General features: G+C 46.4%; 1 protein-coding gene across 10 annotated transcripts in view; it reads left to right on the plus strand.

Annotated features, from left to right (window-relative positions):
- The first annotated feature begins 5,867 nt into the window (after window positions 1–5,867).
- FAM193B (family with sequence similarity 193 member B) overlaps window positions 5,868–25,477 on the plus strand; it is a 30,700-nt gene continuing 11,090 nt past the window's right edge. For 2 of the 10 annotated variants that reach the window (XM_040240445.1, XM_040240450.1), the window contains exons 1-5: window positions 5,874–6,108; window positions 19,957–20,199; window positions 20,984–21,215; window positions 22,299–22,707; window positions 25,064–25,262. In XM_040240445.1, the coding sequence (XP_040096379.1) occupies window positions 5,899–6,108; window positions 19,957–20,199; window positions 20,984–21,215; window positions 22,299–22,707; window positions 25,064–25,262 (1,293 nt within the window). In that variant the 5' untranslated portion in view covers window positions 5,874–5,898. The other 8 variants (XM_040240444.1, XM_040240449.1, XM_040240447.1 and 5 more) reach the window with 7 other exon arrangements.

Here is a 25,477-nt window from a genome sequence, read left to right on the forward strand (position 1 = left end):
CTACATAAACTGGAGTACCTAGAACAAAATGAGAATGTGAGCCCCTTGCTCAAACATTATTAGGAATTTCCAAGGACTTCCCTGGTAGTCTAGTGGTTACTTACAACTCTGTGCTTCCACTGCAGGTAGCCCAGGATCCATCCCTGGTCAGAGAACTGAGATCCCACATGCTGTGCAATGTGGCTGGGGGCGGGAAGCGGGGGATAGGAAGCAATTCAAGAAGTAATGGCAGACTGTTAAGCCAAGCTCAGAGCCCTCCTGAATTAGAGGTCTTGAGTGACTGTGCAGGTTACCCAGAAGAAGCTGGCTCTGCTCTCACACATTCTTAAGTTAGCCTGTAAATATATATATATAAAACTTTAAGCAGTTGCAAAAGATGTGATTTTAGTATCCTGCATACTTGCTTTAAAAATATTTTCTTCCTGGGACTTCCCTGGTGGTCTAGTGGTTAAGACTATCTCGCTGATCCTGCTAACTATGCCAATTGTCTTGCTGAATCTCACTGTGTACACTGTTTGTTGAACCCATGGTAGGTAAAGCATGAGTGGGGAAGCTGGAAGAAAACTCAAGGAGACATAGGAACTGCAGACATGTTTATTCTCTCCAGATTGGCACAGCAGCCATAGCAGCAGCAGACATGCTGTTTCTCCCTTCTCATGGTTGACCCGGTGGACACAGCCATAACACAGCCTTACCACCATAATCACCCATAAGGTAGCTGCAAGGGCTGTTTCAGGTGGAATTTATGTATGCTTACAGAACAAAAGTAGCTCATGGCCAACCGAGTACCTTGTGAGCCACATGCGCAGTGCTATAAGTGATCTCAGCTGTTGCCTAATCATGATTTACAAAACACAGGGCAAGAGCGAGAGGGCGTGGGGTGAGACAGCCTGACCACCACCATCTCGGCTGATTTGCTGTTTCCCTACAGACTCTGTGTTCCCAGTGCAAAAGATGCAGGTTTGATCCCTGGCTGGGGAAGATTCCCATATGCCATATGGTGCAGTCAAAAAAAAAAAAAAGGAAGAAAAATTTTTTTCTTTCAGTTCTCAGAGCAGTATAATAAGTTAATTCAATGTATGAGAAAGATCTGTCATGACTATTCATCAATGTTGAATGAATAAACAAACTGCGGTACTTCCATACAATGGAATACTACTTAGTATTAAGAAGGAATGAGCTTCTTAAGTATTAAGAAGGATACACGCTACCACATGGATAATTTGCAAAATAATTATGCTGAGGGAAAGAGGTCAAACAAAACAAAGTACATGCTATATGAAAATGCAAAACACTTATAGAGACAGATCAGTGGTTGCCTGGGGAGAGGGAAGGAGTGGGAGGGAAAGATGACAGTTAGGTGGAGCCATGTGGCTGCAATCTCCCCAACAGAATGAGTGAAAGTGATGTATAGTCATTAATGGGTATTGCTCATAAAAACAACCCATGCAACCCTTGCTCTACCTTCTTTCCCATCCTCTCATTGAATGAAGAGAACCTAGATGAGGGCAGAGCCACAAGACAGAGAGTGGACCCCTGAACGACAGCCTGACGCAAAGTCCCCTTCATCCAGCTTTGGACTGTGACATGAACAAGAACTAAGCTATTATGGTATTAAATCCCTGACATATTGGAGTCGGTTGTTACAGCAGTTAGCCAACACTGACTAATACAGAGTCTAATGTAAGCTCCCTGCCAGGAGATAGCAAGCTGGTTCCCTCAAAGTAAGGTTCTGCCTGGGGGCTCAGGCTGGTTCCCCAAAGCTTGCAAATTGGGCTCGGCACTGAGAGTAGGTCAGCTGAGGGAGGGAGCATTTCGTAATACTCTGTCAGTTTTCTCATAAACCCATCAAGCCAGTCCTGATATGGCTAGGGAAGGAGCCAAACTGCCCACCAAGCTGCTAAGAAGTTCTTCTGTAGTAAGACCCTTTGGTGACTATTCATCTGGCATACAAATAACCCTAGGCTCTGAAGCCATTCTGGGCAGTTTATCCACATTTATCTTCCTCAAAACTTCTCATCACTAAGCCTTTAGTCTGGTTCCTTTCAAGTCCCTGACCAACAGACCATACCATGAACCAACGGCCAGGAATCCGTGCATCTTCACTCTGGGGACTCTGGGCACACTTCCCTTTTCTAGATCCCTCAGGCCTTCTCGGAGGAAGACTAGAAGACTCTAGCACTCCACTTTCAGCAGGAGCCAACATAATGTGCAAAGCCACCTTATAAACAAGGCTTTAGGTTCTTCTTCCTTAATCAACCTATCACAAACAACTCTCTTGGAGTAGAACATCAGTTGCAGAAGAGGAAACAACCTGCTCAGGCAACCTACTTGTGCCTTTAAGGCCTGCAGGATCCCAGGCATGCATGTCACGTCCTCTTCATGAAGGAGTGAGGCCTAGTCATCCCTGGTTCTATATCTAGGTAGATCAGATACCACAGTAGCTCAGGTCATGTGGTCACCTGCTGTGCCATGATCAGGCATCCAATTTCAACAGACTCCTGGAGCAAGGCAAATGTTTCTCAAAAGGAAAATAACTGTTGCAGGAGGTTATAACTTTGCTCCAAAATCCAATGCCCAAACATAAAATGCGAAAGGCAGAACCATCTACCCTAAAGCCTGATCCACTAAGAAAACCATCTCTCCTTGTATGGTCCCCCCTAAAGTTGATAGTTTTCAAGTGATCCAGTAATAGGTAAAAATAATCTGCAGCCATGAAATTAAAAGATGCTTACTCCTTGGAAGAAAAGTTATGACCAACCTGGATAGCATATTTAAAAGCAGAGACATTACTTTGCCGACTAAGGTCCGTCTAGTCAAGGCTATGGTTTTTCCTGTGGTCATGTATGGATGTGAGAGTTGGACTGCGAAGAAGGCTGAGCGCCGAAGAATTGATGTTTTTGAACTGTGGTGTTGGAGAAGACTCGAGAGTCCCTTGGACTGCAAGGAGATCCAACCAGTCCATTCTGAAGGAGATCGGCCCTGAGATTTCTTTGGAAGGAATGATGCTAAAGCTGAAGCTCCAGTACTTTGGCCACCTCATGCGAAGAGTTGACTCATTGGAAAAGACTCTGATGCTGGGAGGGATTGAGCGCAGGAGGAGAAGGGGACGACAGAGGATGAGATGGCTGGATGGCATCACTGCTCGATGGACATGAGTTTGAGTGAACTCCAGGAGTTGGTGATGGACAGGGAGGCCTGGTGTGCTGCGATTCATGGGGTCGCAAAGAGTTGGACACGACTGAGCGACTGAACTGAATATACCTAAATTTCGTATATTTTATACTGAAGTCTAAAGTCTAAAGAAGTCCACAAAGTAGTATACCTCTTTCTTAGTGGTCAGGAGTGTGGTGTTCAGCAACTTGTCCTTTATTTGGTGCAGAATATTACAATACACCCCAGAACCCTTGAAAGTTCACTGAATAGACAGACCCCTATGTATTTGTGGGATTTGTTATCTGCCCTCTGGCACACATTTGTGTGCTTACCAAATCATCTAGGGTATCCGCCACTTCCTGTTCTCAAGCTCCATCTGGAAACTGTCATCAGTATCATAGTATATTAGCCTGATATCCCCTGGAATGGTGATCTGGTCAAAAATTCCTGTAAGCTGAGTGTATCCAGACAGTGACACACCCCTGAAGCGAGACAGTAAAAGTCTATTCCTGCCCCTGCTAGAGGAATACAAACTATTCCCGAGCTTTGGTATAGTATAAAAAGCACTGACCTGACCTATCATTGTGGGCCAACAACTGTGCTGGTCTGCTCCAAGAATGACCACTCTGAAAAAGTCCCTCAGTTGGGTTCCCTACCAGAATGAGTTTATCATAATGCTTGATCATTTTTTAAGACCATCTATCTTCTCTGTTGAAGTATGAATGGATAAAGAAAATGTGATATAGACAGACAGATATCTGTATATATATAAAGGAACATGTAAGTATATACCATATATATATGAGTATATATATAAGGATATACAAAAAGTATATATAATAAATATAAAAGAATATTATTTGGCCTTAAAAAAAGAAGAGAATTGTGTCATTTGCACATGTATGAAATTTGGAAGGCATTTTAAATGAAACAAGCCAGTCACAAAAAGACAAACACTGCATGATCTCACTTACATGTGGAATACTTTTTTTTTTAAAAAATCTAAATTCATAGGGCTTCCCTGGTGGCTCAGTGGTAAAGAATCTGCCTGCTAAGGCAGATCTCACATGCCTCAGAGCAACTAAGCCCGTGCGCCACGATTGAGCCTGTGCTCTAGAGTCCAGGAGCTGCAACTACTGAAGGCTGTGTGCCAAAGAGCCGCTGCTCCGGGACAGGAGAAGCCACTGCAACGCGAGGCTTGCACAGCAGCAAAGACCCAGCACAGCCAAATAAATACATAAATATTCTTTTAAAAAGCTAAACTCATTAAAAAGAGAGTAGAACAATGGTTACCAGACGCTGCAGTGTAGGGAAAAGGGGAAGGTTTTTTTGTGTTTTTTTAAAGTAGAATGCTGGTTGCCAGGAGCTGTAAGGATAGGAGAGTGGGACCTTATTTAATGAGTACAGAGTTTCAGTTTAGCAAGAAAAGAGTTTTGGAGATGGATGGTGGTGATGACTGCACAACAATTTGAGTGTATTTAATACAAATGAACTGTACACTTAGAAATGGTTAACACAGTGAGTTTTATGTTGCACATATTTTACCACAATGAAAATAAATAAATGGGGGGGAAATGCCATCTATCTTCTGTTCTGGCCAAACTGAAGAGTTAATGTTGATATAGTGGGAATCACCCTGAATCTTTCAAATCTTTGACGGTGGTGCTAATCCCTATAACAAGATGAAGTATTATCTTTTCATTCGGTAGTTAGGGAGAGCTCCAGGGCCTTCCATTTAGCCCTTACTCCCTTACTCCCTAAGTCGGGCCGATGTCAAAATTGTGCCCTTGATGGAACAACAGCAACTCTACATATAACCACCATAAGGTTTCAGGATACCACTGACCCTCGCATGAGACAAGCTGCACTCAACACTATTTTTTAAAAACTTGTTCTACGTGCATGTCACATATTCAAAAGAGTACACATCCCATTTTAAACAATTAAATACATAATCATTACACTTTTTTAATGTTCCGTTGTGTATCACTCAGAATCCTCCCACACACACATATACTTTTTTGGAAACACTGACCTAGTATGTGCCCCAGTCATCTCATCTTTATCACATTTGTTGTAATTGTGTATTTCAGTGTCCACTCTTTCCACCAGACTGAGGAGCTGAGTCTCCCTGTCCTAAGCACCAAACGCTGGACTCCCCGTGGACCATACACTGAAAATAAGGATCTAAACAATCCCTTCGTCCCATTCAGCTCAGGCTGTCCACAAGCGCATGAGTTCTGGCTGGCTGATGCTGAGCAACCGTTTCATCTTCTGTAGCCCCCCTTTTCTCCGCTGCAAAACAGGAGCTACAGAACCTGCCAGGTAGTGTAGGTACGAGAAGTCAAGTCACGGCTGAGAAAGTAGCGGAGCACTATAGAAATTACTAATATTACTAACATTCACTCATCCATTTAACAGCCAGTTTTGAAGCGCCCAGGGCCGTGCAGCACGGTTACTACAGCTCACACCCCCTCCTGGCGCAGGTCTCATCCCCGGAATCCCGAAATGAGGAGGGCATTTCCTCACCAGGTTTACTCTCTCGCGGAACTCCGGGTAGTGACCTTATGCAAAATGGCGCAGGCGGCCTCGGGGCCTAGTGCGGCGGCGCGGACTCCGCGTGCCCTCTGACCTGCTGGCAGCGGCGGAGGGGGAGCCGGGCGCCGCCATATTGGCTGTTGTCCTGTGTGGGGAGCGGCTGTGGCGGTGCGAGTGGAGCAAGGGAGCGGCGCGAGAAGCAGCATGACTCGGAGGCGGAGCAGGCCGAGCGGCGGCGCGGGCCGGCGCGAGCGGGCGCGGGCCACGGGACCGCAGAAGCCCCAGGCGCCGGAGCCCCCACCGCCGCCAAGCCTGAAAGCGGGAGCGGGTGCAGGGCCCCCGGAGGCGCCGGCGGAGCCCTACCGCGACGACCCCAGGGAGGAGGACGAGCCCAAGCTGGCGCCTAGCCCCCAGGTAGGAGCGAGCGAGGCGAGTCTGGCTGCTCGGGTTCTTTCACCTCCCCGTAGTGGGGCTGGGACGGGCTTGGGGATGGACCATTCCCGGCTGGGGCCAGAACCTTAACCCTCAGGGCCAGAGCTGAGGCTTTCTCCCCCAAGGCGGGAGTGAGCCTGGACCCTTTGGTCCAAAGCCGAGGCACGGCCCGTCCGGTTCTGAGTGAGACCAGCCTCCCTGCCCTCTCCCGCCGCCTCCGGGATACCTTCTGGCCGCACAGCCAGTCTTAAGGCCACAGCTTAGCTCTGTGCCCTTCACCTTCCCTGGGCCCACCTGCTCCCCACCCACCCACAGGCCACGTCGGGGCTCTGGGCCCTGGAAGGCTGCAGCCTGTTCCCTCCACCCCCTCGGGAGCAGCTCCACCCCTTCCCCTAGCTGCTCCCTCAGCAGCTGTGCCCCCGGCATCTGTCTCCAGAGCGCCCCCCCCCGCCCCCCGCCCCGCGCCCCGCGCCTTGCCCAGCTGAGCAGTTGAAGCAGACAGCCAGGCTGCCTAGAATTATTTGGTGGGGCTTCTGTACTGAGTTGGAAACCCAGCAAAGCTTGCTTTCTCCCCACTATACCCCCGACCCACGAGGTAGTCCACCCAAACCCTCAGATCCCTGGGTTTGGCGAATCCTGCTGAAAGTGAGCAGTAGGAGGACTCTCCAAGGCTTCCAGCTTGCCATCTGGAAGAAGGTCACTTTCTTTTGAGCAAAGGAGATAATAGGAGGTACCCTGCCAGTGTTCACTGCGAAGCTGGGGTGGCATGAGCCACAGTTGCTCTGGGAGGGTTGTGGCACCTGGGGCTGGGTGGCTCGCCCTAAGCTTGCTCTGACAAAAGAGTTTTGAGTTGGTTTTTTGGATGAGTCTGCCGAGGAAGGCAGGCTCCTGCAGGAGTCTTGGAGGGTCGGATGCAGCCCCGGATGAGGATGAGGCGTGGCAGAAGATGCGTTTGGCTCTGCAGACACTGCATCGGGCAGCAGGGGACTCTGGGAGGCTGGTGCAGCCAGAAGGCATGGCTCTTGACAGCCTTCTAGTAGAATCTCTGGAATTGTGCATGTGAGTGGGGATGCTGTTTGGGGTACCATTCCCAGAAAGCCTTTCCTGACCTCCCCAGCTGTGTGAGGTGCCCCCTCTGTCCCACAGCCCCCCATGCTCTCTTCTGGTAGCACTCCCTGTTCTGCAATGACATAGTCTGTTGATGTGTCTGTTCCCCCCGCTGAACTGTGAACTCCGCAGGGGCACAAATCATGCCTCTGTCCCCAGCCCTCCACTCCTAGCCTTGGGCCTTGCTGACACAGAGTAGGAATAATTAGGTGAATGAGAGAGAATGAATCCGTTGAGAACCCGAAGTTACTGTAACCCAGTTTTTATACTGTCTCCTTTGTGTCTTAGATCATAGTAAGATTTTTAATTAATGAAGATGTCACCACTTACTGAATGTAATAAGCCCCCTCTTCACCCCCATCTCCTAGCCTGGGCTGAGACTGTTTCCAAAAGACTCCTCAAGTTGAGAACTCAAGTTGGACCCCACCCTTGCCTAGTCTAACTTCGCACCCTCAAGCTGTTTCCCCCTCTAGCCTTCTCTGGACCCCTGGGAGTGCTGTTATCCAGAAGAGGAAGGTAGGGAAGGGAGAGTCAGGGAGCTGTTGTCTTCTCTTGTTTACCATTCAGGGTCCCCTGCCACTTAACCAGCCTATAGTATTCATGGCCAGAAAGTTTGGTTGATGGCATAACCATTCAGTTTTTATTTAGATCGCAGTTTTAACATGATAGATTCCTACCTACTCCACTACTTGACCTTTCAGTTAATTCATTTATTCACGCTAAGCATTTTACATACCTTCCCACCACCCCTGTGTTCTCAGCATTTAGCACGAATGTGATGAGTTAACCATTGATATAATTACTAGTCTGCTTTTGCTTTGTAAACTCTTGAGAGTGTAGGAACCATGTCAGTCACTATTGTACCACTAAGCCTGGTGATTGATAAATTCTAATGAATGAAGATATAAATACTGTTAATCCCATTTTTCAGATGAAGAAATGGAAATTCAGAGAAACTAAACATTTACCCAAAAAACTCCTACTATAGGTACACCTACCACCGCCCCATAAAGTACCTTCTTGTGTACTGTGGGATATTTAGCAAGACTTTTTTTTTTTTTTTTAACTCTAGCTGTAATAGGTGAAACAAATGAACAAACTTCTGATTGAGCCCCGTTTTTGCTGGGGAATGGGGTTCTGGGTGCCAGAAGCAGGCCTTTGTGCCTTGGTGAAAAGTACCGGCTGAAAGAATTGGGATCAGTCCTTGCTCTGCCCGCAGGCATACCTTTGGCGAGGACCTCTGAGAGGACCACCACTTAGTGCCCTGTCTTAAGCACTTAGAGTGGGTAAGTAAGGTGAAAGTCAGTGTCGAATGCCACACTGAAGCCGAAGCTGGAGAATGGGATCACTTTCAGTCTACACACAGGGTTTAATGCCCCAAATCACATGTTTTGTTTTTTTGTTTTCATTTGAGCCAGTATTTTTAAAAATCAATTTCCCACAAAACTGGATTTGTGCCATCTGCTGCTAAAAATCTGGTGCTGCTAAAAATCTGGTACTGCTAGGTCCACGTTTCCAGAAGTTAGTCATCTGCAGTCTCTGGGAAGTGTCTGCCCTCTTCATCATATGAAGGATACCTGATCTGTGCCAGGCCCTGGGCTAGCTGGTATACAGAAGTGAATCAGCTGTGGACCCTCCTCACAAGGGGCTCATTTGGTCTAGAGAACATGTATATAGCAGTCATGGTAAGGCTAGAAGAGCATTGCTTTCTCTGAGTTAAGGCTCATAGGCTTCTCTGGTTCCATCCAATCTCCTTTGCTTATTTTTGTAACTTGTATGCATTTAAATGAAGGACCTTGAACTTAATTGGAATCCCAAAAGCCCTTTCTTCTAATTGTTTAGGCCCCTAAACAACATTGATACATTCACTGAAAACCCAAATCCTTGTTTGTTTTTTTTCCCCCATGAGAAGACTAAAACAGTTATAGCCTTCTTAGTGAAGAGGGGAAAAACAAATTACAAAGCAGTTGAAGGAGGCAGAGAGACATAGTATTTAGTCTTACAGACTTGGGGTGAGCTTCCTGCTCAGTCTCCTAGCCTTGTTACTCTAGGCGTGTTTCTTCCTGTCTTTAAGACTCTTCGGCAGCTTCACAAGAGAATGTGGAGCAGCCCACATAGCATCTAGTGCTGCTCATGCCAGGGCTGGATTGGATGTGGCACATGGCAGGAGCCATTTGGCCATCCAAAGCCTGAGTGTTCTCACCTGCCGGCCCCGCTGGCTGTTTCTAGTTCTCTTGGGCCACTCAGCTTGCAGTCCAGGTGCACACTCACTCAGTAAACCCCCAGGAGACTTGCTAGACTATAAACTGGCGTTGGTAGGGGTTGAGTGCATCCTGTCCTTCCATCTCTCCTCTACAGCTTCCCGTGGGACTTTGCCCAGCCTAGTTTAAAGGAAGTCTAGAGACATAGCTCCACCACTGCTCAGAGTTAAACCTACTCCCTCATGGGACAGGAGCAGATGACAGTCAGTATCTTTGTTAAAATCATCTCATTATATTTAATCCAAGTATTAACCTCTGTGCCAAGGCCTTTATTCAGAGCACACAGATGAGTGAGATAACCCCTGTGTCCTGAGACTCCCCCTTAAAATCACTGCCCACCTGGCCATTCTAAATGCAGGTAGGAGATAATGCTGAGTAGAGATCCCTGTCACCTCTGCTCCTTTGTAAACCAGTAGAGCTTCACCATGTAGAAATGCCAGAAGACCTTTGAAGATTAAAACTTCCTAAAATTTTAAATTTCCTTAAAATTTCCCAGAACTATTAAGTGTAATATTGTTAGATGTACTATTCATATCCTAACACCTTCACTTACTAAGCCTAGAATTTTGTGGGCTTGGGCTATGTTCTTAATTCATTTCTGGAGTATTTATTGCACATGGTTCTTATGTGTTCAATGAGTGGCTGTTAAACTATTATAAAAGAAACGTTAGGTTTCTGGCACCTTATTCTTACTGCCTGCACTGCTAGGCCAGGCTGGCAGTCACTCATTCATTCAGGCCCATCACACATGCACTATGCCCAGCGTTCCCCTCACCTAACCTGCTGTTCATTTATTCTACCAACACTAATAGACTCCTGGTCTGTGCTGGGTCCTGGGCTAGCTGGTAATATAGAAGTGAATCAGACATGGTCTCTGCCCACAGGGGCTCATGGTCTAAAGAACATATATGTAATAATTACATTTAAGCTAAAGGAGCATCACTTCCTCTAAGTTGAGTCAAATTCTACATCCTGGTACACACCTTTAGAAGTGCTTCAGCCTTTTGTTTGGTTTTCTGTGTATAAAATGACAGTGATACTGGACTCAGACTAGGATTCACCAGGCACTGAATGTTGAGCACTGAACACATGTAGTAGCTATGATTATTATAGTGCTTTGTTTTGAGGATGCACAGATGTGATAGCCTAGTAAAGGCTTCTTGGAGCTCAGACTTCAAGGTCAAGTAGAAGGTCCTCCAGAGAAGGTGAGGCAAAGCAGGCAGCGTAGACAAAGACCCAGAGTCCAGAACTGCCCAACTCATGGAGAGTGGTGAGAAGTCTGACTGGAAAGTTTAGTAGGTTTGAGCTTTAATCTATAGGCTATGAGGAATCAAACAAAGATGTGGGAAAGTGAATGAGAGTGTGGGAGGAAGTAATTTTCAGTAGAAGAAGCAACTGAGATTGCTTGATTCTGCCTCTCTCGCACCCCAACCTAACTAATGATCAGATCCCCTGTGCTTTGCTAGACCCTATCCCAGCCCTAGAGTCTTTAGGTTTGGAGCCCAGGAACCTGTTCTTAAATTGCCTCAGATGATTTCTGATGTGTGGCTGGGTCTGGGAACTGTTTAACTGAGGGTGCCATGGGGATCTCTGTGGAGGCCTAAAGTCTTCTTTAAAGAATGAAGCTTCCTGGGGAAAGAGAGAGCTTTTCCCTAAGCAGAAGCAGCCACCTTAGTTTTTAAAAGAAAAAAAAGCAAACTTTTTCCAGTTCGCCATTTGTCCATATTCTCCAACTGCTAATCTTTCTTTGTGTATCAAAACATGTGCTGCCATCTCTGCTGAACAATTGGAATGCAGTGACTCATGGGATACAGGCCCTGCCCTTGAAAAGCTCACAGTGCTATGGAGAAGACAGATTTTGACAATCGGGGTATACGTGGATAACCTCTGTTCAGGAGACATGTAAAAAAAGTGTTAGGGCATCCCCTAACACAGAGCAAAGCACAGTTTATTTTGCCTGTAGACTTAGGAGAATGTAATACCCAAACTGAGCCTCAATAGGAAGAGGCAAAGAGGACAGTGTGAGTGAAGATGAATTGGGGAAAGGGAATGAATATTGTAGAAAGGAGTGGTTCATGGTTCTTCGTGGTGGAATGTGCAGAGCAGAAAAGAACTGAGGAGAAGAATGCTTGGGTCCTCGGAAGGACCCTGTGTTTGCACCTTTCAGTTCTGTGCCCATGTTCCCATTCTCATCCTTCCAAGTGCAAGATGGATGAGCATGGTGCTGTCCTATAGGCCACCTCTCCTTAATTCCCTCCCCAAGACTCGTCGCTATCCAGCTCCCTTTGTGGTTTCTCCCGCCATTCTGAAGTGAATAGATATAGAGAAATTCAGGCAGAAAGAAGGGCCTAGAAATAATGAAGGTTCTTGTTACGAAGTTGTAGCCAGAGAACATGAACTGGGGGGGTTAAAGAGACCTTGAAGGTCATCTGTCTAGTCTTCTGTCCTGTGCTTCAAGTAATAACTTTGGATTGGGCAAGTCTCACTTAGTAAGTTTCCCTGTCATTTCTTCCAGGACAGAAGAGGAAAGAAACTAACGGGTATTGAGCACCTACTGTGTGCCAGGCCCAGGCCAGGTACTTTACATAATTTATTTCCTTCTGTCCTCACGATTCTGTGAAGTATGGTTTTATTCTCATTTCATAAATGAGGAAATTGAGGCTCAAAGAAATTCAGTAATAATCCAAGATCATACTGAAAATGGCAAACTTGGATTTGAACTCAACAGTCTGTCTTCAAAGGTCATTCTCTTCCACCCATGAGAACTCTGTTGCCATTACAGAGTAGTCGGTAATAAGGTTTACCTGAGATTCCAGGCAAATAAGCAGGAGTTTAGGCCTTCCCATAACTGATTGTACCCAGGAAACAGGTTCAACAGGTGAACTAGCCTTCACAGGTAGAGGGCCACTGGGGTTAGAGAAACTCGCTGCTCTATCCTTGACTCAGCCTGTACAGCCAGAGAGAATTCTCCACAAACTGACTTTATGTTGTGAAACTACTGTCCTGTTTCCTGGAAGGACCTGAGCCAACAGCCTGAGTGGGAGTTTGAGTGAAAGCTCAGGGCACGGAGGTGTGGTTGTATTGGCTCCCTAAGAATTAACTACACCTCTGAGGGCCAGCATTAGAATGGTCTGAGATTCTTAGCACTGATGCCTTCCCGTTAGTGACCTGGAGTGACGCAGCCATGCCTTTTCAGCATAGTATGTTGGGCTAGTTGGGCTGTGTTTTAGTTCCTTTCCTTTGTGTAGAGCAGCTGAGACATAAGCCAGATGGCTTAAACATCATTTATTTATTCAGTGAATGCCTGCTATGTGCCAGGCCCAAGCCAAGCCTAGTTCCTGGACTCATTTAAATGGCCAGGGTCCACTCCCTGCCCCCAAAGAGCTCCCATTCTACAGGGGTTTGGGAGTGGGCAGAGGATATGTGTCTATGGCACAATGCGATAGACGCTATACTAAAAGAATTCTATTTAGCCTGGTCCAGCAAAAGCTTCATCCACCTTTGACCAAGATCTTAGGAGATGAGTAGGAATTTCCTGAGGAGCAGAGCTGAGGTTTGATGGGGCACGGTGTATCTGAGGAGTAGTACAAATACAACCTATGGCTCAGGGTGTTAAGCATGGAAATGGAATATGGAGAGATCAGCTGGGGCCACATTATGAATGCCACGGGCCAAGGGTATCATAGTGAGAGTAGTGAACTCCACCAGAAAGGAGCCTAGAGATGAAAAGCAACCAAGGTAGGGATGAGGAGGTAAAGGAAAGAAATCTTCAAACTGGACAGATATGTGAGAAGGCACATTACAAGCTTAACCTTAAAGAGAGAATCCCAGTGTCCTAATTGGTTGTTTTTAATTTATATTTATTATTTTGTTTACTGATTATAATTGTATATTATTTTAATATGTGTTCCTGCCTGATTATCCAAAATAAATATGAGGCATCCTGTGAGTTTGGGGGCATAGACAACCCTGTGCATGAACCTGCCTGTTTTTACGCATGTGTTCCTAAGGCAGGAACTCTTGTTTCCCAGCACCTAGCACAATGGTTGGCACCAGGTAGAGGCTTTGAGAATGTCTGTTGAATGAGGGAATGAATGGAAGAGTGAATGGCAGTGACTGGCCTGGGGAACTAGTCACTTTCTCTGCTTTTGGAAGGGACTTTTAACTGTTGTCTTCTGCCTGCCTCGGTGATAAGGAGGCTTTTGGAGTTGGGCCATTTCTGAATAGAGTTTAGAAACTGTCACAGGGCTCCTGGGTAGATACAGCACTGTGTCTTGGGGGAATCCTCTATAAACATATACTAACTCTTGGGAATAAAAGGAACCCATGAAAGAAATGAGAGCAGGTTTGGTTTTGGAAATTAGATCCAGCTTCAAGAGCAGTCCTTGATAGCCACCTGGCCTAGTGACATGTAATTCCCACACTGTGGCCAGAAAGGCTGTGGGGCAAAATTTTCTCATGACCCCAAACAGCTCTTCAGACATACCATGAACTGCTATATAATTGTTAATAATCACTATTGCTTACAGCACACCCACTGGCTGACAGGCACTGTTAGATACTTTACATCAGCTGTTCTCAAAGGGTTTGGTCTTGGGAACCTTTTACATTTCTAAAAATTTTTGAGGACCCAGAAGAGCTTTTGTTGGTTAAACTATTGAAATTTACCAAAGGAAGTATTAAAGTTGAGAAAGTTTAAAAATATCTGGTCACTCGTTTCAGAATAACAGTATTAGAGCTATCATATTAACATAAATAACAATTTTAAAACTAGAGATAACAATTTTCCCAAAAAGTGAGAAAAATGGTCTTGTTTTCACTTTTGCAAATTTATGTGTATCTTAATAGGAAAAGTTTAGATTCTCTTACATGCTTCTGGGGCTTCCTAGGTGGTGCCCGTGGTAAAGAATCCGCTTGCTAATGCAGGAGACACAAGGGATGTGGGTTCAATCCCTGGATCAGGAAGATCCCCTGGAGAAGGAAACAGCAACCCACTCCAGTATTTCTTGCCTGGACAGTTGCATGGCCAGCAAAGCCGGGTGGGCTACAGTCCATGGGACCGCAGAGTCGGACACAGCTGAGCATGCACACACGTGTGCTTTTGTATTCAGTCTGTTGGCAGTAGATTATTTTGATGGAATTATGTTTTTTAAAAAATTTAACTTCACACAGATACATAGTTGGAAAAGAGAAAGGTATTTTGATAGCCTTTTCAGATGATTGTTGGTATTATTCTTCACAATATGGAATCTGAGAACATATCAATAAAGTCTTTATACTCATTTATGTTAAAATCTGTTGGTTCATCTAACACTTTGGGTGGACTTTATACCAGTGCATGACTCTGTGGCATCATGCTTTGATCATTTGGAAAAATAGGTTCACTGAGTTATATAGATCTTCCAGATGTTTTCCTGTTTCATTTTATAATATCAAAAAATAGCATTTGTTAATATCACTATCAATTTCATCATAAAGTCTTTTAAGTATTGGGAAGCTGTCAAGCTCATGGTTGTGGATGCAGCTTTTTCAAAATTCTAATTTTCACCTAAAACTTGAATTTTTATCATTGACCACAGAAACAGAATAGTTTTCCTTGGGGGTGATAGGCTTGTTTTGTTCATTTTCTGAGAAAATGTCTGCCAGTACCCAACTTTGAATAACCATAGTTTGTCAGTTAGTCATTCTTTGTAGTAAAAATGCTCCGTGAAAAATTGGCTTTCCCTTCGTTTGACTTTATCTCTTTTTTCCCAGGAAAAACTAGGAAGTCCTAGCATAATGCTTCTCAGACAAAAACAGAAAAGTCTTGGGCCTGGTCAGATGAGGGCACAGGTACTAGTTTTCATGGGTGTGCATGCCAGCCCCCTGGGCTGGGAGTGGCCGCAGGCTAGGGTCCTGGCTCCCTGAGAGCTCTGGGGATATGCCTATAGCACAGATACCCGATGTGAGTAACTCCACACGTCCAGAGATTGGGTGTTTGCCCAGAGAATGAAGCAGAATTATCTTGGAGCTTTTTTAGCAGATCCCAAATCTAGAGAACTCCTAGAACCTTTCCTTTCGCTCCTCCATCTTTTACCTAAGGCTAGACTGGAATCTGGAGAGGCTCTGAATTTAACCTGAGGTAAGAAGGAATAATTAGCTGTTGCCCAGGGTCGCTGGGTTGAAGAATCAGTTCCAACAGCCTTTCTTTTTTTTTTTTTTTCCAACAGCCTTTCTGATGAAGAAACATGGTTGGAATTTTCATCATTTGATAAACAGATATTGACCATGTTCTTCATGTGAGATTACTGTAAAATTGTGCTAGCTGCTAAAAAGTACAGCTTGAGAGCAGCTAGTTGAAAGCTTGAATTGACTACAGGGCATACAAGGTCACAATTTCCAAGAATTTGGAAAGTGGCAGGAGATTGCAGTCAAAGGGAACTGTAAACCAAGAGCTTTTCTGCCAAAGCAAAAATTTGACTGTATTAACTGTATATAATAACTCCAGGGCTTGGGGTTCTCAACACCCTCTGGCAGTTAAAATAGAGATGAAAATGTCAGAGAGAACAGTCCACAGGCTCCACTGGGAATTTTACCCAGAGACAGGCACCAAGGCTTAGAGTTAAGACAACTTTGAGGGTGACCCCCGAAAACTTCCTGGGCCTAGAAAGAAAATCTAATATACCAAACTCAGGACAGTAGATAAACTAGTTTCCAGTTTACTAAGAACAGACCGGAAAAAAAAAAGACCAGCCCAGGAGCCTAGATAATAGATTGAACACCTCCTGTATAGATCCTTTGAGCTAAGTGCTTTGCATCTCTAATGTCACTTAATCCTCTGGGCAACCTTATGCAACATAGGTGGTATCATCTCTGCTTCAGTTTGTACTTAATTAGCTTCCCAGGCCTTGTGTTTCTTCTTTTAACTAGAAAGACAGCCTGCCCTGTAAATTCACTCCCTTTGATGGCTAATCTTATTTATCATATGTACCATATCAGCTCTAGGGAAAGTCACATTATTTCCATGAATAAGCAGTCTTGTAATCCCTGAGGGATACAATCTTCCAACAATCTTCCACCTTCCACACTTGAGATTGGAACCATTTGGTTGGAGGTCCAGGGTGGGAAGACAGCCTTTTACTATGGGAAACAACAATTTCAAGCATGTCTCACCAAACTGCCTGCCAGCTGTATTGCCATGAGGATACTTAACAAATCTGACTTAGCCACTATATGCCCAGCTGAGCCTATGCCCTGTGCGGTACCATGAGGGATCCAGACAAGAATCAGACCTGGTACTTGCCCTCTAGGAGCACAACGTAGTAGAAGGGACAGAAGATACAGGTAAATAAGTTAAGTAGAAGGCACAAATCTTGTCACCAAGGCCCAATGTGCTGCGGGGGTATGGAAATGGGAAAGAGAGGTAAATTGTAAGAGGGAATCTCTAGGAAAGCTTGAGTGAGATTGGATCTAGATTGGGCTTTATTTAAGCCCTGCTCATCTACCTATTGGTAAGGGGAGGAGGAAGGGTTTAGGCAGAGGATCCCCTTTAGCAAAGGTGTGACGTAGAAGAGCACAAGGAGTATTTGGGGAACTTAAGGAATTACATAGTGGAGTGAGGACAGAGGTTAAGATGCCTGAATGTCACCTTCAGTTCATTACATATGAGAGACTCTTGCATTCTCATAAAATACAGTGACTGTATATTCTATGTTTTCAACCCTAGTCCTGATTTTCAATATTTTTTCCTATTGCTCCCGTCATGTTCACAATTAGTGCCATATGCTGAGTAGCATATATGCCTGGCACTGGACTAGGTGCTTTATCCCAGTGCTCACAGCCAACTCTACAAGTCAGAACGTAATCCCATTTTATAGATGGGGAGCACGGAGTAAGTAGAACTTGCCTAACATTATACAGCTGGTAAGTGATGAAGGCCCAGGATGAATGCCAAAGCCAGTATTGTTTCTTCTACACCTCAGCACCTCCCACAAGTACTTTAGCATCAAGTACAGTCACACAGGTCAATATTTACCTTATAAAAATTGTTTCACTTTTAAAAGAACAGCAAATAACACTACACATTGTCATTTACATTGTACATTTGCGTTCTTGGTTGTTCGTATAAAACCATATATACTGTACTTTACAGGCCACATTTAAAATTTTAAGAATTATTCTACTCACCCAAGATTTTCATCTTCTGTAATAACTCAAACCTAACACTGGAAAATGAAGCTCCATTGTAGTAAAATTGCACATCTTGGTGTTTGCCTAAAAAATACAGTCACTTTACTCTTTCTCACAGGGAAAGGGACTTGGGCATTGGCCTTACCTCCTCCTCCTGGAGCTATTAATACTGTGGCATCTTGTAGCTATGGAAAGTTTCCTGGGTGCATGTCTCAGAAAGGCCTCCTTTACCTTAACTTCTCTGTCAGCCTTCCACCCTTACCATGTGACACTCACCACAAATGGGTTCTAGAATGCAATTTTCTTTTATAGCTGCTACTAAGCAGCTGACTTGCTCACTGAACTGTCCCCTTGGCACAGTCTTTAGGCAGCATCTCACATGAGTTCCATATGTAAGATTTCTTTCTCCTTCTCTCTGATATTTGTTCCCAAGGTCCTTGTAGTTCCCCACATGTTTCAGTATGCAACTGGTGGTGCTAGTGGTAAAGAATCTCGCTGCCAGGGAGGAGATGCAGGAGACCCAAGAGACGTGATTCAGTCCCCGCGTCAGGAAGATCCCCTGGAGGAGGAGATGGCACCCCACTCCAGTACTCTTGCCTGGAAAATCCCATGGACAGAGGAGCCTGGTGGGCTTCAGTCCACGGGGTCGCAGAGAGTCCGGCACGGCTGAGCGACTGAGCACACACACAGGCTCAAACACACGTGCTTCTGGTGCTACTGTTTGTTTCATTTCTTCTTCTAGAAGCCAGGGGCCCAGGTCAGTGTAATTGTAACATTACAAATTGAAGGATACCCTGATGCCAACTTATTGTGAGAAGGTGATTTTATTTGAAAAAGATGATGCCATTTATTTTATTGGTAGGATAAAAGTGATACTTGTATTATTCCTTTGCTTAGGCCTCTGCAAATACGTCTTGCCTAGTGGTGGGTAAGTTTGGAAGCTTAACTGTTATGTGCAACAAACCACCCCAAAACTTAGTGGCTTAAAACAATACCATTTATTATTTGTCATGAGTCTCTCAGTTGACTGGGTGTTTCTGCTGACTGGGGCCTACTTGGCTGATCTCAGCTATACTCATGTATCTGATCTACTGGCCAGTCAGCTGGGAAGACTCAGCTTTCCCCACAGGTCTCACATCCCTCCAGCAGCTAGCCTGGTCATGCTTACGTGGCAAGGCAGAGGTGCAGGAGCAAGCAAGTCCAGCCATGCAAGGGAGCACGTAGAAATGCACACACACTTTTCAAGCTCATGCTGGCAGCATGATTGCCAACATTCGTTGGCCAAAGAAAGTGACATGACTGTCAGAGTGAGAAGGGACTACAGTGCAAAGTTGCAGGATAGAGGAAAGCCATTAATGGGGTCATTAGACACAATCAGTCTCTCAGGTCACTATCCCTCAGTGTGACAGAAAACCTGTAGACTTACATTTCTAGGTCAGGTTTGTCCTGGAAGGAAAAGGGAAAAATAATAATAATAATGACTGTATACTGGGACTGTACTATGGACATGCACAGGGCTAGGCACTTTCCTTGTTTATGCACCCCCCTCATAACAACTCTGCACAGTAGGTAGGAAATCAGAAGTTGAATAACTTGCTCAAGGTCACCCAGCTCATTTGTGGTCAGGGAGGGATTAGAATTCATGTCAGTCTGACACCTAAAGCCCAGGGGTTTTTCACCACACCTCCCTGCCACTCAGAAGCCCCTGGGTCTGCCTTACCCTCCAGCTCGGTTTTCAGCTGAGTTGATACTCTTTGACTGGTTCCTCCAGAATGCTCCTGTGATCCTAACGGAATTGTGCAGCTCTTTGGGAAACCCACATGGTCTCCCAAACTGCGTTAACTGAAAGCATTTTTTTTCCTTTCAGGTGAGAATTGGTCTGTAGACTTCACAGACAGCCCAAGAATTGTGACCTCTCCCAGACATGCCACAGCAGGAAGGGCCAACTCATTAACCTTCAAGATCCGGAGACGTTGGGGCACTAGGGCATTTGAGCATGAGCTTTGGAGTCAGCCTCACTGGGGTTCAAATCCTATAGGGTTCAACCACTCACTAACTCTATAACCTTGGGCAACTTATTTGACTTCTTGAAATGTTTCTTCTTTAAAAAAAAAAAAAAAAAAAGATGAGAATAATACAGTTTGCAGAGCTGTTTACAAGGGCTAAAATTGGGTAAATAAAGTGCCTAACCCAGTGCCTGGCACATAATAAGTGATGTCATCAGTATTGTTAATATTGTTTCTAAGCAGAGCCTTTCCCCTTCTGGGAAACCCTGTTTCTGTCTGTTGGACAGGTTCCCCCTACCACCAGCCAGTCTGTGCAGACTTGCTGCCTGCTGTGTCACCGGGAACGCAAAGGCTGGGAAGAAGGCCCTTCCCAGAACGGACTGGTGTTGCAGGGTGAGAAGCTGCCCCCTGACTTCATGCCAAAGCTCGTCAAGAATCTCCTAGGCGAGATGCCTCTGTGGGTCTGCCAGAGTTGCCGAAAGAGCATGGAGGAAGATGAAAGGCAGACAGGTCGAGAACATGCAGTGGCGGTAGGTAACCGCTGAGAAGGGGTCCCCGAATGCAGGAGTGCTGCCTGCCCAGAGGAGTCAGGCTGTTGAGCTGTGGCTGCCTTGTGCTCAAGTGGCTGTCCTCAGGCAGCACCTCCGCCCAGGTGCCAAAGAGGCTGCACCCATACAGCATTAGCAGCTTGTGGCCCACATTTGGGGGAAGAAAAGAGAGGTTTCAGGCAGCCCACCAGCCCCCAAGGACAGTGCACCGTGTGATGGCCGGCTTGGAGGCACTGGTAGATCGAGATCCTGACCCTCCCTGTGACTGTGCTGCCTTCAGCTCTGTGGCAGCTCAAAAACCAACCAGTATGGCATGGAAGGCAAAGGTCAGTGTGAGGGTCTGCAATACCTCTGTTAGAAGGCTTCCAAGATGCCCGGGAGCCATCTAACTGCCATCTCCTGAATCACAGAGGTCAGACTACTCATTTTTCATTCCCCTCAGTCCCTCTCTGTAACCCAGAATCAGTTCAGCTTCAGGACTCCTGGCTTAAAGACCTTTTTCCTCTCCTTGGCAGCTCTCAGGACTCCCCAAAGGCCACAGCTGACAGGCAGTCTCTGCCACTACTCATCACATCCACATACTTCTCTTCACGGGGAGCACCGCAGCCCCTCTTGGCAAAGGCCTGGCCCATGTTTGCCCTTGCATCTGGAGTTGTGGGAACTGGGCCATTCCCACAGTTGGTGGGAGGTGCCCCTGGGGAAGCCAAGGCAGCAGAGGGCCAGCCCTGATGTTTACTGTTTTACCATGAGCCTTTTTCTTCCCCAGATCTCCTTGTCACACACATCCTGCAAATCACAGTCTTGTGGGGGTGATTCTCATTCCTCTTCGTCCTCCTCTTCGTCGTCCTCTTCCTCGTCCTCCTCCTGCCATGGGAACTCAGGGGACTGGGATCCTAGTTCGTTCCTGTCAGCACATAAGCTCTCGGGCCTCTGGAACGCCCCGCACTCCAGTGGGGCCATGCCAGGTGGCTCGCTCGGGAGCCCTCCTACAATCCCTGGTGAGTCTCCAAGCTTAGAAGAGACCTCTCTCCATAAATGGAGAGAGTTGTGTTTTCCTAACCATTTTGTTCAAACAAATCAGATCGGTTATTAAATAAAAGTGGAGCTGTTCTGGTGGAAGCCAAGTAGGGAATCTAGCCCTTGACTATCTTGGTAGGAATCGTTTCCCCAAGACTCTGAACTTGAAAAATACTGCTGGCATTGGCTCTAATAACTGTTCCCATTGGATCCAAGAGGGGACCTGGTAAGCACTGGCTGAAGAGAAAGTGAAGTCTGCAAGGGCCTTTAAGGAATTAAGTCACCTGACTGCTGCAGCAGCATGGAGGGCCTGAGTGTCTCCTCTTTTCCATCCAAGGGTTGGGTGCTTTTATAAAAGCACCGCACTTCCGTCCACACAAGATTGGCAGTGTGAGCTGCTTTGATTATTAGCCAGTTATGCAGCTGTGTAAGCCTTTTTTAGACCCTGGGATAATGCTTAGCAACCCAAAGAAAAAATCTTGAGTTATTGCTGTACTTTGTAAATATGAATTACTGTCTACTTTTAAATGGAGGACCTAGTTCTTCAAAGGGGTGCTACCCCCAGAATTGTGAGTGGAGCGATACATAATTGCAGTTATTCTGGTGCATGAGCCAGAGAGAGTCATCAAAGCGCTTTCCCACTTGTCCTCTGAAATTTGGGGCCACCCGAAAGTCTGGCATATCCTGGCTGCCTTGATGCACGTGGCCCAGAAGCAGAGCCTTGTCAGACAGGTCCTAGAGAAGCACTCAAAGATAGAACATACAACCCCTGTTTATGCCCAGCAGAGGTTTTATGACCTTGCGTGGGACTGGCCTTCCTGGTGCCTTCTCCCTCAGGCCTGGCCATCTTCAGCCTGTCCAGCTGCTGCCTGCAGAGAAATCTCTCCAGCCCAAGGCACCGCTTGGCTTTTCCAAAAGCTCATGGGTCTACCATGCTGAGAGACTGTGCCCAGGCATGTTGCCTCTGGCCACAGTAAGCAGGCTGCTGCAGCAGTGAGCCCTTGGGCCTCCTTCCCAGGATCTGGGCTCCCGCTCTGACACCTCTCTCCCCCATCCGCCCACAGGTGAGGTTTTCCCCATCTCGGAGCACCACCGGCACTCAGACCTCACTGCTCCACCTAACAGCCCCACCGGCCACCACCCCCAGCCAGCGCCGCTGATCCCATCTCACCCCGGATCCTTTGGCTCACCACCCCACTCGCACCTGCTGCCCACCACCCCAGCAGTGCATTTCCCTGCCCAGGTTTCAGAATGCCCTGTTGCTGTGGCAGAATGCCCTGTTGCTGTGGCTGCTGCCCCCCACACCCCAGGGCCATGTCAGAGCCCCCACCTTCCCTCCACCAGCATGCCGCTCCTGAAGATGCCTCCTCCATTCTCGGGTTGCAGCCACCCCTGTAGTGGGCACTGCAGTGGGCACTGCAGCGGGCCCCTCCTCCCACCACCCAGCTCTCAGCAGCTCCCTAGCACTCACAGGTGAGTGGCACAAAGAGCAAACTCCCTGACAACTTGAACTTAAGAGTTTGGGGAAAACTTTGGGGTGGAAGTTAAAGGGTATACTCTGTTTATGTTTTTTCTATAGTTTTCCAGATATGAGAGAAATATGTTTGCTTGTTTTAACTTGGGAAATTTATAAATGTCAAAATTTTAAATACATGAGAGAAGAAAATTCCTGGCAACCTAAAGATAAACTTTAACACCACAATATATATTCTTTTTTTCACATTTCTATATATCCATAACAAAATGAGGTCACATTTTGTATTATTTTTGTATGGTTACTTTTTAACATTATACCATCATCATCTCCTAGTTAAAATTCTTCAAAAACTTTTTCAGTGGCCACATGTTTTATTGTACAACTGTGGCATAATTTATCATTACCCTGTTCCTGGATATTCAGGCATTTGTAGATTTTTTTTGTAGACTGTAATAAGCATCCTTGCACCCAAATGTCAGGAGTTCTGTCCTTAAAGTAGATTCCTAGAATTAACTCTTTAAGTACTGAGAAAGTTTGCTTTAGTATATATTTGAAAGGTACAATTCTTTGGAGAAGATCTGGCTTTTTATAACTCAGATGTGTGTTGATGATGTGTTTCTGTTTGCCCGCTCTAAAATCCCATCACCCCGATACAGCACTCGTAGCAGTTTTCTCTTGAGTAGCTTTCCCGTCTGGTAGTGGTGTCTGTGTGGTTTCTCGTCGTCCGGTTTTACTTAGCGCTGTTAGGTTCCCACATGGCTTCTGAACCTCAGCTTTAAAGGCTGGGAAATTCTTTGCTGTTCTCCAGTTGCTGAACATTTAGGTCATCCCAGCATCTTAACATTATAAATAATGTCTCTTAACGATGTCTTTGCCTAAAGCTCTTCACTCTTTTGGATTTTTCTCCTTGGAATAGATCTCTCGGTGAAAAAAGTTATCAGTTTAAAGGCTGTGAGGGATTTTTTTGCTTTTATTTTATTGAGAAAGGCTCTTAATACATATTGAAAAATTGCTTTCCAAATGGGTCTCCAAATTGATGTAACCACCAGTATTAAAGCACTAGGAATTTTTAACTGTGCTAGTATAGTAGATGAATAATGGTCAGTTGGGGTTAAGCTTCTCTGAGCACCTTTTTATTTTGCACCACTCGTTATGCAGGATATTAGTTCCCAACCTGGGATTGAATCCATGCCCCCTGCAGTGGAAGTGTGAAGTCTTAACCACTGGGCCACCAGGAAAGTCCTCCAAGTACTTTGATAATGATTCCTGCCCCAGAGAACCTCCTTGGCTGCTCCTTGCCCCACCCTTCTTCCTGGCTCCCTTTGGCTTCAGCCCTGGAGCACTCCCACTGCTGATGGCCAGCCCAGGACTCTGACTCTTCTAGCACGAATTCTGGGACCTTTCATACCTGTCTCTTCCTTACCCCGGGAAATTAGTCCATATTACAAGATGCTTTCTGAAATCCAGAGGCAGAGCAGAGCAGTGCAGTGGGAGGGTGAGTCCTAGCTGCTCTTTGGGCAAAACGGTAAAGCACCCTGAGCCTTGGTCTCTTCTGTTGCAGCGTGGGGATGGCAAAACCTGTTTTGCAGGGTTTGGGGGATTGTTAGAAATGATTTGCTGTATACAATACCTGGCACAAACAGTAGCTCAAAATATGGCCCACAAGGCACATTTGCTTTCCTAACCTCGAGACACCATGGCTAAGGCAGCTCTGTGCAGTGGTGCGATCTCAATCAGAAGGACCTTTGAGCATGGTCCACTGCCACTTCCACTGTCAGGGGCCCGGGTTCAACCCCTGCTCAGGAAACTAAGATCCCAGAAGCCACATGGTATGGCCAAAAACAAAACCACAGTGTCGGGGTCGGGGGGAACCGTAGAGAATGAAAGGACATTGGCCTCCTTTGGATGTTCCAAGGAACCATCAGCCCACTAATCTGTTCAGACACCTACTTCCTGAGCACTTACTGTGGATAGGCTTGTGATGGTACACCCTGGGACCTAAAACTAGAGGTGGCATAGTCCATACCTTCAGAGAATCCATACTCTGCTCTGGAAGACAGATGGGTAAACAGATCATCACTATCGTGTGTGATAGAGGTAAGGCTCACATGGTAGACGTGGGGAGGGGAAGCACAGGGAACCTTTCCAGCACAGTGCCATTGTGGGGGTCCCTGAGGAACCGTGAGGGTGTTTGCCTTGTTCTTACAAGAGGCTCATTCTGTCTGCCTGCCTTGGTCTTTGTGGGATGAGGCAGATGAAGATGATGGTGGGGCTGCTCCCCAGGCTCCTCACAGCGTGCTCCTGCCCTGCCTTTCCTCACCTTTGGGCCTGTCTTTTCTCCCAATTCAGCAGGGACCCTGGGTGCAAGGGGCACAAGTTTACCCACAGTGGCCTGACGTGCCAGCTTCCCCAGCCCTGCGAGGCAGACGAGGGGCTGGGCGAGGAAGAGGACAGCAGCTCGGAGCGTAGCTCCTGCACCTCATCCTCCACCCACCAGCGAGATGGGAAGTTCTGTGACTGCTGCTACTGTGAGTTCTTCGGCCACAATGCGGTGAGTGAGCCTGCCCAGGCCAGAGCAGGCTGGGGGCCAGCCGAGGGGAGCCAGGGGAGTACCTTGCTCTTCCCAGGGCCCCCCCTTGCTCTTGGAGCTAATAATTGTGCTTGGACCCTGTGAGTCCTCGCCAGCGCCTGCTTGCTAGATCCTCACAGCATATGGATGAGGTAGAGATTTTTCAAGTTTGCTACCTTTGCTCTTCTCATGGTTTC

The sequence above is a fragment of the Oryx dammah genome, unplaced genomic scaffold (genome assembly GCF_014754425.2).
Source record: "Oryx dammah isolate SB20612 unplaced genomic scaffold, SCBI_Odam_1.1 HiC_scaffold_5, whole genome shotgun sequence".
Classification (NCBI taxonomy): Eukaryota; Metazoa; Chordata; class Mammalia; order Artiodactyla; family Bovidae; genus Oryx; species Oryx dammah.